Consider the following 14337-nt stretch of genomic DNA (forward strand, 5'->3'; position numbering starts at 1 on the left):
AGGGTCTTCGGTGTAAAATTGCAGCAGGAACCTTTGTGCATACCTTCTTGGACTGTCCCAAATTGACCATATGGTCTGCAGTGATCGCTATAATAGAGGGGTTGGTGAAGTGCTCTATTTTTTGGGATTATATGACACTTTTGTTGGGGGGATCAACATCTACTGGTTGATAATCAAGTCCCTTTGCCTGACTGCAAATTTATTGCTATTGCCTTTTTATTGGTGGCTAAAGTCATTTTGAAGTACTGGCTAAAGGCTGAGAGTCCTCCTGTCGCTACCTGGATATCCATGATGGTGCAGATGGTCAAATGTGAACTCTTGGCAGAAAAAGGGAAAAGACAGTCACTCAACCGCCAGTGTCATATTTAGTTGTGGCAACAATGCTTATCCCTGTGAGGGTTCTGAAGCAGAGCACCCGGGGGACGGGGTGCTTTTCTTCAGTCTTACTGTCATGCTCTCAGTATACTTTGAGTATTATACGGGTTAGTTGATGGGGTTAGCTTGTGGGGTGCATGGAGGATGGATGTTTTTCTTTTTGTTTCTCTTTTAGATTAGGGACTTTGTAGGGGGATTGTTTGTTTACTTGATTGTATTTTGTTACTGTAAACATGGCTGAGCGGATGGCCATGACACATGCCCAGATGGGCACTGACTCCCTGCTGGACTGATTTTCTATTCTGGTATTTGTACTGCTGATCTGGAATGTTGCAATGATGTTGATATTGGTTGTATTATGGTTGTATTACTTGCCCTAATAAAGATATTATTGAAAACAAAACAAAACTATAAACTATAGATGTGAATCACTTGTTTACTCTTTCCAAAAATACTAGGACTATGGGGCATGTAATGAAGCTTCTAAGTAGTAGATTTAAAACAAACCAAGAAAATACTTCACTCAGTGTGTAATTAAACACTGGCATTCTTTGCTGGAGAATGTAGTGAAATCAGTTAGCTTAGCAGGGTTTAAAAAAGGTTTTACTAATTTCCTAAAACAAAGTCCATAAGCCATTATTGAAATGGCTTGGGGAAACCCACTGCTTGTTCCTGGGATAAGCATTATAGATTCTGTTTTACTCCTTGGGATATTTCTGGGTACTTATGACCTGAATTGGCCACTGTTGGAAACATGATACTAGGCTTGATGGAGCTTATCCCAGTATGGTCATTCTTATGTTCTTATGGTAAGGGGGGTGTGTATCTATTGCAATTAGAACAAAGATAGAAACTGGAACTTAATTTTTTGGCTCCTTATACCAGTAAGTTGAACCAGAAATTGGAACTGGGTGCTTTTGTTTAAGAAATGTTTGAGTAGGAAATTGTTGGTTGAGTGATTGGCCACACACATAAAACGTGTGTGGCAAATCACTTAACCGCTCCCAGTTCCAATTTCTGGTTGAACTTGTAAGGAGCCAAAGAATTCAGTTCCAATTTCCACCAAAATGGAGAGGGTGCTTGCTATACAGCAAGGAAATTATCATAATTTTAAAAAGATTTGGGGGCCATTGATTACATATTCTAATGATCAGACACCTTAACACCTTGTTATTATATAAGATATAGGTGGGGTGGGATTGGGAAATATGGTATTTGATAATTGATTTATTGTTAATGGGTGGGGTGGGTGGGAAGGGATTCTTTTATACTTTAATGATTATAAGTAAAATTGTCAAGTGATTTGTAAAAAATTATTTTGATTGATTATTATACACTTGTTGTAAGAGATGAAAATGAATAAAGATTTACAAACGAAAAAGTTCCAATTTCCATCTCTGTTCTAATTGCAATAGATAATTATCAGTGATCCTAGCCCAACCTCTTACCAAACCAAGAAGTTGAAGAACAAACGTAGGGGGTCTTTTACTAAAGATTAGCACATATTATCTGCAGTAGAGCCTATTGGAATAAAATGGGTGCTGTAGCAGCGCATACTAATCTTTTGTAAAAGACCTCCTTAGTTTGCGGAAGTTATTGTTTATGCAAGCTAGGTTTTGGCTGGGATATCAATACTACAACAGTTGCTTACAGAGCTGATTCTGGAAGCGGCGCCTGCCATGGCAAGCACCTACAAAACAGGTGCCTGCCACGTGTCAATCATGGATAGCTATGCTCCACTTCCAGAATTGTGGTGCGTAGGGACCTTAGTCACCAGGATTTAACATCCTACATTTCCAGTGCCTAAGGTCCTGTCAGAATCGCGGCCAACATCACATAGGGATGCCGAAGACCAGCACCATGCCTAAACACATCCACTTACAGGCTTCAGTGTCAGTAAGCGTAGTTAGCCGCCAGAGACCTAAGTGCTGATCTCGGAGGCCGCATAGTGGCGACTTAAAAAAAATAAAAAGGTTAGGGTTTAATTGAGTTTTAATGGTATGACCAATTATTGTGCCATTTAAACCCAATTAAACCACTTACTCTAGGCACTGGTAGGTGCAATCTAGGCACCTGCTGGCACCTAAAGTAAGGCAGCTTGTTTGTGAATCCAGGCCTTTAGAGCTACAGCCTCAGCACCCTAAGGTTGTGGGTTCAAATCCCATGCTGCTGCTTGTGACCCTGGGCAAGTCACTTAATCCTCCACTGCCCCAGGTACATTAGATAGACTGTAAGCCCGCTGGGACAGACAGGGAAAAGTGCTTGAGTACCTGATTGTAAACTGCTTAATACACATCGACTAAGCGGTATATAAAAACCCCTTTCCCTTTTCCTTTATGCTGGATTTCCTGTACCACAATGTTGAAACAAAAAATGTAAATAAATATATTCAGTGTGCCACTACAAGAAGGTATGGATTCTGCAATTATTTCTTCATGGATAGTTTGTGATGGGTTTTAGGGGATATTCGGAACACCACCTTTTGTAAATTGTATTGAAATACTTTTCTGAGTTATTGTGTATAATAAAATTGTTGTTCACTGTTTCTAATGTGTGAGTTAGGTATGGATGCATGTGGATTTAATAATTATAGCTTTTTGATAAATTTAATATTGCTAAATTATTGTTTATTATAGGTATTTTATTTAAAATGGTAATGAAAAGGGATGATTTTTTTAATGATTAAAATGAGAGATGGAGGACAGTTATGCCTTATCACTAATTATTTCATTTGATTGTTAGTTATGGTAGGATTTTGTTGAGCCTCCTTTGGCTTATTTCAAAGATTTTAGAATTTAAAATATTTAAAATTCATTATACCTGAATTTGTAAATGTCTGTAGGCAGATGGTCTTGAATAGAACACGGAATGTTTTCTATTTCTGTATTTGGTTGGTTTTTAGATTGTATGAACAATTTAAAATTTAATGACTTTCTTTAATTCTTCCTGCAGAATTGAAAAACGAGAAAAATACAGCCGAAGACGTGCTTATAACGATGATGCAGACATTGACTACATTAATGAGAGAAATGCCAAGTTCAATAAGAAAGCGGAGAGGTTCTATGGCAAATACACTGCAGAGATCAAGCAGAATTTGGAGAGAGGAACAGCTGTCTAACCTCTGGGATAAATATGTATATAATAAAGTTAGTATCCAGCACCTTGAGATTGGCAGGAACAGTCATGCTTCCACAAGATGAAGACTGTTTTTCATAGAGGATCCATAAATGGGAACACGTTCTGCCAAAATTTAATCCAGCTTACCCTATAGGACTTGCACATGTGTGGTTTTAAAAGGAAAAAATCTCTGATCAGGATCTTCATGTGGTCCCTAAAACAATGTTCAAATTGTTTATCAATAGGAACAGAACCTTTAAGTTATTGTGGCACATGTTGATACATTAAATCTTCTTTTCCATTATAAAGCATGATAAAAATTGACAGAATTGCAGTAATTTGAATATGAATTCTTCAGATCTCATTCCTTTCCATGAAGAGCTGTGTCATGTACATCATCAGTACATCAGTGTTGCCCAATCTTCATCACTGATTTATAGCATATCTGCAATGAATATACAAGAAACAGATTTTTGAATATACTGATCTCCACTGTGTGCAAATTAACCTCATATTTATTCATTTGTTCCTTTGTTTAGGGAATATTTGTTTTATTCATTTACCCTTTTTTTTCATAAAGGGGTAAAGTCATCAAGTGTATACTTTTTTTGAAAGAAAGTACGCTCACTCTGAAAGAGTGCGCACTATGCATGCATATGCAGTGAGTTCCGCCTTTGCAAGTAGTGCACACCGGTAAATTATATAACATGAATTTTCATGTATTTTTTTTTTTTCTTCTTGGGGTTTTTTTTTTTTTAATGATATGAGATATGCCATTAACATTTCTCGTATCATTGCAAAAAAAATGCCCATCTCTTCTATTCATTATGGATATTTTGAAAATGGATGGGAACAATTGTTCTTCACCTGAGGCATTTTGGCTGTGGTTAGTGCGATTGTTTTTGTAACATAGCCCTATGATGAAAGACCTAACATATTTTGATCAATTGACCTCACTAAAGAAAAAATTAAAACCAAGTACCAGTGTATGTGTTGATTGTACAGTTCAGATTTCATGGAAGTTCTTTAGTACACTGCTGGAATACAATTTTAAAAACTTTCAGATTTGTACTTGTATTTCTTTTTAATGGTACAAAAGAGTGGCCATACTGGGTTCGACCAATGATCCATCTAGCCAATCCAGGACATGAGTACCTGGCAGAAACCCAAATATTAGCAACATTCCATGCTACTAATCCTAGGGAAAGTAGTGGCTTTTCCTATGTCTATCTCAATAACAATAGATTTTTCCTCCAGGAGCTTGTTCAAACCTTTTTTGAAACCCTGATAATGCTAACCACTATTACTGGTAATGAGTTCCAGAGCTTAATCGTTCATTGCGTGAAAAAATATTTCCTCCTATTTTGTTAACTTCACTGAGTGTTCCCTAGTCTTTGTAATTTTTGAAAGTGTAAAAAAAATCAGTTTTACCCGTTTTACACCACTTAGGATTTTGCAGACCTCAATCATATTCCCCCTCAGTTGTTGCTTTTCCAAGCTAAAGAGCTCTAACCTCTTTAGCCTTTCCTCATATACAATACACTGTTATACAAAACAGTGCTGCCATTCAGCTGAGTGTGGGAGCAAGCTCTACCCATCCTGCAGGTTAGAAGCCACGGATTTAAACAGAAAAAAAGAGGCAGAACTGATTCCACCAAGTTCTTCTCAGTTACCATTCTTGGAGCAAGTTTTTGTTACTTGTGATTAATCTGATCTTACAGTATTTTGTGACGCTGAGTTATATACAGTTGCACTTTGTGAGCTATAAGGAGGATAGTTTTTAGCTCAGTTCCTGAGATTCTTGTTTTTATAAATAGGCCTACTTAGTTTTATTTGACTTTTTTTACTTGTTGAACAGTAATTGTGAGGTGGTTAATTTTATTAAGTTTTGTTTTAATTAGCCAGAGTGGCTGGCATTTTAATGATGTCAGCACTATGGGTTGTTCTATTCCTATTTGGTATAATCATACTAGAAGGCAAAAAATAAAAGAGAACATTTCCCCAATTAGGCAAAATCTAATTGATTGTTTTTCTCTTTCACAGCTTCATATTCCTATACATATAAGTAATAGAGATACTTATAGAACAGGGATCTCAAAGTCCCTCCTTGAGGGCCGCAATCCAGTCAGGTTTTCAGGATTTCCCCAATGAATATGCATGAGATCTATGTGCATGCACTGCTTTCAATGCATATTCATTGGGGAAATCCTGAAAACCCAACTGGATTGCTGCCCTCAAGGAGGGACTTTGAGATTCCTGCTATAGAAGAACAAAGTTTAAATTAATGTAATGTAATGTAATGTAATGTAATTTATTTCTTATATAACAAGGAATTATTCTAATGTAGTAAATATAGTGGATCTCAGAAGAAACAAAAACAGTAGCAGAAGAAAGAAAACTGTGACAGATGAACTGAGTGTTTCAACATCAAATTTGGCAAGACAAAGAACGATATCTCAAGGATATTTGTCAGAAAATTGAAGTAAAACATGTAAAAGGAAAAACCAAATTAGCATATCAGGAGATTGTGGTAGAAATTCCAACCTGGAGATACTTAAAGATGCCAATGGAATGATATAGAATGATCCAGAAAGTATTAAAAAGATATGGAAAGAATATATGGAAAATTTATACAAACAAGGCAATAACATTGGGGTAATTGAACGGGAAGCTGAAGAAGAACCAGATATTTTTAAAAGAAGTTATAGCAGCAATTAAAGCTTTATCAATAAACAAGTCACCTGGTATCAACGGTATTCTAATTGGAATTAATAAAAGGCTCAGAAGGTGCTATCATGGCCCTCACTCAACTGTGTCAACAGATTTGGAAGGAAAAAAACATGACCAACCAATTGGAGATCACTGTTCATACCTATACCAAAAGGTGATGCCAAGAACTGTAACAACTACAGAACAATTGAATTAATTCCACATGCCAGCAAAATATTGCAGAAAATAATACAACGAAGGCTCCAATCATATTTTGAGCAAGAACCACCCAAAGTTCAGGCTGGTTTCAGAAAAGGTCAAAGAACAAGAAACATTATTGCCAATGTTAGATGGATATTGGAGAAGAGCAAAGAATACCAAAAAACCGTATACCTTTGGTTCAACTATAGCAATGCTTTTGACTGTGTGGATCACAATAAATGATTGAGAATTCTAGTGCAAATGGGAATACCCAAACACGTGGAGGGGCATAATCAAAAAAACCGTCTAAGTCCCTTTTTGGCCTAAGTCCTTAAACGTTCAAAGCAGAAGCAGGGAAAGTGTCCATAACCAAAACAACGTCCTTGTTTTGATTATGGCCTGCCTCTACTAAATGCCCAGATCACCACTACGTCTACAAGTTCATCCCCACGACGTCTACACTTTTTGCCCATAATGAACCAAAAAAACGCCTAAGCCCCAAATGTCCAACAGAAGGGCTTTTAGGCAAAGGAGGAGCCAGTTCCTCCCCCGCCGAGTACGAGCAGGCCAGGAGGGAGCCCAAGCCCTCCTGGCCCCGGCGACCCCCCCCCCTCCGACAGCAACGGGCCAGGAGAGAGCCCAAGCCCTCCTGGCCCCGGCGACCCCCCTACCCCCCACCACAATACAGGCAGGAGGGATCCCAGGCCCTCCTGCCCTCGACACAACCCCCCTCCCCCCAATGACCGCCCCCATAATCCCCGATCGGCCCCCCCGCCGACCCGTGACCCCCCCCGGCCGACCCCACGACCCCCCCACTCCCCTTCCCCGTACCTTTTACGTTGGCCAGATGGACAGGTGCCAAGCCTGCCCGTCCAGCAGGCCAGCCGGGTCCAGAATGGGGTCGGATTGGCCCAGGCAGAAGAAACCCCGCCCACAGGTGGGGCCTGAGGCGCCTGGGCCAATCAGAATAGGTCCAGAGGGTAGAGGAGTGATGGCATCGTGGTAGGGGAGATGAGGCATCTCTCCTGCCACGATGCTTGCGGTGGAGGGGTAGGCAGATTGCTGGGGCTGCTAAGCTGATCGCAGCAGCCACAATCAGCTCAGCGGCCCCTTTTTCGGCACTTAGACCTGGTTTGACTTCGTCTAAGTCAAAAAGGTCTAAGTGCCGACTAGGCAACCTGTCAACTGTTTTGGTTATATGTGTTGTACGCCTAGGTGTAGGTCAGCCTACCTCCTGCCCACCGCCCGCCCTTTCCCCTCCTCTAAACACGCCTCTTTTCTCTCTGTGTGTCTAGAGGCAGGGGAAAGGCCTAAGCTGTTTTTAGATACGTCTAAAAACCAGCTTTGGTTATGGGTACTTGGATGATCAGGCTTTTTGATCATCCAAGTAGCCATTTAGGACACTTTCTGTTTTTTTTATTATGAACCCCATAGCCTATATGAAAACCCAAACACACAGGGGCTCATAATCGAAAGAGAAAAACATCCAAAATCTAGCCTAAGTTGGCACTTGGACGAACATTTCTCCTAAACGTCCAAGTGCCAATAATAAAAACGTGTTTTGGACGTATTTCTAAACGACCTAGGCCTTCATAGTGCCGCTGAACGACCAAAGCTAAACGGGGCGTTTCGGGAGGCATGTCAAGGGCAGGAGTTGGGCGGGTTGTGGGCCAGCTTAGACTTAGTCATACAGCATGTATAACCGAAAGTTTTATAACGGAGCCTAGACGGAACTTGTACACATAGTCTTAAGTCACAAAAAACCACCTAAAGTCACCAGATAAGCACTGCAAACACATAAAACAGACCCCCATACACTACCCCAGTGATGACCAAACCCCCCACCCCCATAAAAATTTTAATCATAACTTTAAAATTCCGCCTCCAGACCATCATCACCTGGCATAGGAAAGCCTAGTCGTCCAGCCCAGAGGCAGCTTAAGTCGTCTTGGGGGTGGGTGGGTTAGGGACCCATAGAGAGGAGGACCCATGCCCATAAGCCCCTGTAATCACTGTATTAATGCTTAAACATGTGCACTGCTCTATACACTCCCAAAACCCTTTTTTTACTGGCACATAAGTGGGTCTAGGGGATTCTGGAGGTGGTTTGGGGGGCTCACTGTAACCTATAAGGGAGCTGTAGGGAGGAGAAGACATGGCACCCTTTTTGTGAAGTTCACAGCAGTGCCCTGTAAGGTACCCCACTATTTAGGTGGCATGTCTGGGTGTGCAGCCAATCACTTTGCAGACCCCTCCCATGTCCAACAGGGCTTGTTCTAGGCGTTTTGGACTTGGACGGAAAGTTGGACGAAAATGTGGTATTAAGATAGACGATTTAGTGGCTTGGACGGTCAGATCGGCAGGACGTATAATTAGACGATTTTCGAAACGAAAAAAAAGTTGGACATATCTTTCAAAAATGTGTCTTAAGCTGTTTTTTACTTTGGACTTGCGAGATGGATGTAAACGGACTTAGACGTCCCTTTCGATTATGCCCCTCATAGCCTAAATGAAAATCAAGAAACTGCAGTGACAACTGAAATTCTCAACACCGATTGATTAGTTTCCAATAAAACGTGGCATCAGACAAGGCTGCATCTTGTCACCTTACCTGTTTAACTTGTATGGTGAAGCCATCTTCAGAAAAGCAAATTTGGAAGAAGAGAGTGTCAGTTTCAAAGTTGGTAGCCGAAATATAAACAACCTGCACTATGCAGATGATACAATGCTGATCACCAACAGCAAAGAAGATAAAGCTGTATCTACTAGGAAAAGTCATAGCCAAAAGTCATAACATGGGTTTAGAACTGAACAGAAGATGAAGATCATGAACATGGAAAATGGGCTCTTTTGTAAACGAAGCAACTAGCAGGGAGGAAATACTCCGCAGACTAGCATTTGGTTTCTCTTCAATGAAGGCTCTCGACGAAGTTTTCAAAGGCAAGGAGGTAACACTCCAAAGGAAGATCAGACTTTTCCATGCACTCATTTTCTCAGTGGTAGGTTGTAGGTGTGAAAGCTGGACACTACGGAGACAAGACAAGATTGACTCATTTGAGCTTTTGTGCTAAAAAAGGATTTAATGTGTGCCGTGGACCCCTGGAAGAACTAATAAATCGATTCTGGAAGAGATTGAAGCCCAAATGATGAAGTTACGACTGTCTTATTTTTGTCACACCATCAGAAGAGAGAGATCACTTGAGAAGGACATCATGCTTGTGAAGATCAAACGAACTAGGAGAAGAGGGCGACCTGCAATCAGATGGCTGGATATGTTGAAAACAACATAGTAGGACATAGTAGATGACAGCAGATAAAGACCCGAATGGTCCATCCAGTCTGCCCAACCTGATTCAATTTAAATTTTTTTTTTTTTTCTTCTTAGCTATTTCTGGGCGAGAATCCAAAGCTTTACCTGGTACTGTGCTTGGGTTCCAACTGCCGAAATCTCTGTTAAGACTTACTCCAGCCCATCTATACCCTCCCAGCCATTGAAGCACCATGGGGATGATGACGCTGGAGGACTTTTCCGGACTAGCATAAAACCAGTTTCTTTTTAGAACCGCAATTCATCAAGTCACTAGTTTCAAGTTTTATTTAAAATTTGATATACCACTTAAAAAAGAACTGTCTAAGCAGTGTACAATATAATAACTATTAAAAACAAGAGAATAACATTAAAACCAAGCATGAGTGAATGGCACCTAACAACAGTAAATATCTCAATAGCTCTTATTCCGCTGGAGTTTAGTCATTACACTCCAGTCCCTTGTATGTATTTTAATGCTAGGTCTGTTAATACCAGTAAGCTTAACGTTATTAAGCAACATGATATAATCATCTAAATTAGGATTGGCTTTTATTGTTGAAACCTGGCTTAATGATTTGGCTTAATGATTATGTCCTCTAACCTATTGTTGAAACCTGGCTTAATGATTATGTCCTCTAAACTACAGTTTATTTCAACTCCCTAGATTAGATAAACGCAGTGTAAGTCTGGCAATTGTGTATAAAAGATTTTTCATCTGACTTTAATGGGTTCTTTTTCATCACCAGATTTAGAATGTATGATGTGTAAACTACTGGATGAAAACAATATTACAGCCAGATCTTTGGAAATATAACTTATCGTCCTCCTGGGTCCTGGTGTAAGTCAGTTACTAAAATTCAGAAAATAATTTTCTTATATGTTTGTCAGTTTACTAGGTTCTTCATTTTAGGCGATATTAATTTACCCCTAGAATTAGAAGATGATAATTGGGTATTTATTTTAAGAAATTCTTGGTATCTTGCTCTTATAAATTTAATTCCATCTGGATCTACTCATGAAAAAGGCCATTCCCTTGATTTTGTTGCTGTATCTTCTTTTAATGCTTTAGCTATGGTAGAATGGTCAAAGGTACCTTGACAGAAAACTATTTATTAGTTTTCAACTTGCATTTATACATGGGTTATTTTACTCAAAATTATCAACAAAAGTTAGATCCTGCTGCTTTATGGGATAAAGTTATACCATCCTTCAATTTTTCCAATTCAAATTCTCAAAAGATGCTTAATGTTTGGGATCAGGTAATACATAGTAAGGGGCTCATAATCGAAATGGAAATATGTCTAAAAACCAGCCTAAATCGGCACTTGGACGATCAATAAGACAAGTCATTCAAGTGCCGGTAATCAAACCGGGTTTTAGACGTATCTAAAAATGACTTAGACCTTTTCAGTGCTGCTGTACGACCAGAGCTAAAAGGGGCGTTTTAGGAGGAGTGGTGAGGGCAGGATTTGGGCCGGACTTAGTCTGATCTAAACTTAGTCGTACTGCAAGTGTAACCGAAAGTTTAACGAAGCTGCCTGGATGGAACTTGTACGTTGTGACTTAGGCCATGTAAAACCAGGCCTAAGTGTCAAAAAAGTATCCAAAATGACCAGATAAGCAATGCAAACACACAGTACAGACCCCCAACTGCCCCAGTGATCACTGACCCCCCCCAAAAAAAAAAAAAAACCCCAACATAAAAATTGGAATAAAAACATACATACCTGTCTCCAGAACATCAGCACCTGACCTGGCATAGCAATGCCAAATAGAGCAGCACAGAGGTGATTTAAGTAGTGTGGGGGATGGGCTAGTGAACCATAGAGAGGAGGACCCAGGCCCATAAGCCACTCTAACCACTGCATTTATGGTGCAACATGTACACTCCTCAACCCTACTGTACTACTATATAGGTGCCACTTGCAGAAGTGAGGACTATTTGGGTGGTAGACAGGTGGGTCTAGTAAGTTATGGGGGGCTCACCATAACCTATAAGGGAGTTATGGTGAGATGTTTATGTGGCACCCTTTTTGTGAAATTTGCAGCAGTGTCCTGTAAGGTGCTCCACTACTCTGTTGCCATGTCTAGGTGTCCAGTCCACTATTTTGTTGGCCACTCCCATGTCCAAAAGGTCCTTTTCTAAGCGTTGTTGACTTGGGACAAATTTTGGACGAGAATGGGGTATAAAGATAGATGACTTAGAGGTCTGGGTGATCAAGCAGCTGGACGTGCAGTTAGACGACTTTTGAAAATAAAATATTTTGGATGCATTTTTTGAGAATAGGACTTTAGACACTGCCGACTTTAGGCAACTAGTGACTTGGGCCCAAAACAGAATTAGACATTTCTTTCGATTATGCCCCTCCACTTGTATTAGATGAATTAGCTCTTATTAAGGAAAATCCATAAAAATTAGTAGGACTAATTCCTGGTATACTGAGGATAGAAAAACAAAAATGTAGACAGAAACAATCTATGGCAAATCTAATATAAAATCACCCAACTATATTCAGATATCACTTTTAGAAATCATATCCACTTATAATGAAACATGGAGGCAAAAAACCAAGGGGTGAACCCCAAGAACATCGCCTTACCACCCAATCATCGCTTATTCAATATATTGTAGTTGATATCAAAAAAATGATTGCTCTGCTGTGTACCCACAGTCTATCACTTTCTCATTTGGTTAATAGTTCAAAAATAACAAATGGAATGGGTGGGTGGGAAGGGAATAAACTTATGTATCTGAATATATTAAGAAAATTCAAGTGATGTATTTAATCTTAAATGTTTTATTAATTGTACACTTGATGTAAGTTTTTAAAAATGAATAAAGAATTACAAAAAAAAAAATAACAAACTTATCTTGAATTACAGGAACTCTATGAGTGTCGGGAGCAGCGCGGAACATTCAGCACAGCTCCCTATGCTAATAACCGCTATTGTGGTTTAGTAAAAGGGGGGAGGGGTGAGTGAGTTGGGTATAGATGGATCTGCACTTAATTGTTTTAACGATTTTTTAGTAAACAGGAATTATAGTGTGCTGAAAGATGAAACTTTTTCTAGGAGCCGAGCTTCTTTCTGTGGAGTGCCACAAGGTTTTTCTATTTCTCCTACGTTTTTTAATATCTTTATGAGCACTCTGCAAAAAGTATATTTGTCAGCTGAAGTTTGTATGTTATCCTATTCTGCTGATATTTTTTTTATTAATTCCATTAAGTTCAAACAAGGACATTTCAGCTACGATCACTGATTTCATGAATAGAATTGGAGACTGGGCTTCTACTAATAAGTTGAAATTGAATGCAAGTAAGACAAATGTTCTTTGGTTTCAAAATTCACTACCTTCTGTTCCTTCTTTTCTTACTCTACAATCAGGCCCTACCAGCAAATAGATAAAACGTCTAAAGTTTTGGGTATTCTTTTAGACTCTTCTCTTACATTTGAAGATCAAATTTCCAATTTATGGAGGATATATATTATGAGGAAACAGGCTTGTGAAGTCGTGTTTTGTGTGTGTGGGGGGGGGGGGTATATCATTTTGCACTGTGTGCAATTCTAGTCACTGTATCTCAAAAAAGATATAGCGGAATTAGAAAAGGTACAGAGAAGGGTGCCAAAAATCTTAAAAGTGATGGGATGACTTCCTTATGAGGAATGGCTAAAGTGGCTAGGGCTGTTCAGCTTGAAGGCTCAGGGGAGCTTATGATAGAGATCTATAAAATACTGAGTGGAATGAAAAGGGTAGATGTGAATCATTTGTTTACTGTTTCCAAAAATACTAGGACTAGGGTATACGATGAAGCTACTAAGTAGTAGATTTTAAAACAAACCAGAGAAAATATTTCTTTACTCGACATATAATTGAACACTGTAATTTGTTGCTGGAGAATATGGTGAAATCAGCAGGGTTTAAAAAAGGTTTGTATAATTTTCTTAGAGAAGCTCATAGGCCATTATTGAGATGGCTTGGGGGAATCTACTGCTTATTCCTAGGACAGTGGTCTCAAACTCAAAGCCTTTGCAGGGCCACATTTTGGATTTGTAGGTACTTGGAGGGCCGCAGAAAAAAAATAGTTAATGTCTTATTAAAGAAATGACAATTTTGCATGAGGTAAAACTCTTTATAGTTTATAAATATTTCCTTTTGGCTAAGTCTTAATAATAATATTGTAATTTATAGCTAAAGAGATGTATGATCAAGAAACTATTTTATTTTACTTTTGTGATTATGATAAATAAACCGAGGGCCTCAAAATAGTACCTGGTGGGCCGCATGTGGCCCCCGGGCCGCGAGTTTGAGACCACTGTCCTAGGATAAGCAGCATAAAATATGTTTTACTCCTTGGGAGCTTTCCAGGTACCTGTGATCTGGGTTGACCAATGTTAGAAACAGGATACTGGGCTTGATGGACCTTCAGTCTGTCTCAGTATGGCAATTCTTATGTAACTGATCTGCTAGAGAGCCTCATGTTCCATCTAAGGCTCCAGTTGACTTGCTTGAGGCTATATGATTGCAACTGAAGTTATGATGGTCAATAAGCTTGTTAATGAGTGGGGGTATGATCAGGTATATATCCTTGCATTGCTCAATGGTGCAGCCGCACCTCAAATACTGC

General features: G+C 39.4%; 1 protein-coding gene across 1 annotated transcript in view; it reads left to right on the plus strand.

Annotated features, from left to right (window-relative positions):
* SYF2 (SYF2 pre-mRNA splicing factor) overlaps nt 1-4553 on the plus strand; it is a 52671-nt gene extending 48118 nt beyond the window's left edge. The window contains exon 7 of the mRNA XM_033930976.1: nt 3328-4553. Within this exon, the coding sequence (XP_033786867.1) occupies nt 3328-3493 (166 nt within the window). The 3' untranslated portion in view covers nt 3494-4553. The remainder of the gene's footprint in view (nt 1-3327) is intronic.
* The last annotated feature ends 9784 nt before the right edge of the window (nt 4554-14337 follow it).

This window comes from Geotrypetes seraphini, chromosome 2 (assembly GCF_902459505.1).
Source record: "Geotrypetes seraphini chromosome 2, aGeoSer1.1, whole genome shotgun sequence".
NCBI classification, from domain to species: domain Eukaryota; kingdom Metazoa; phylum Chordata; class Amphibia; order Gymnophiona; family Dermophiidae; genus Geotrypetes; species Geotrypetes seraphini.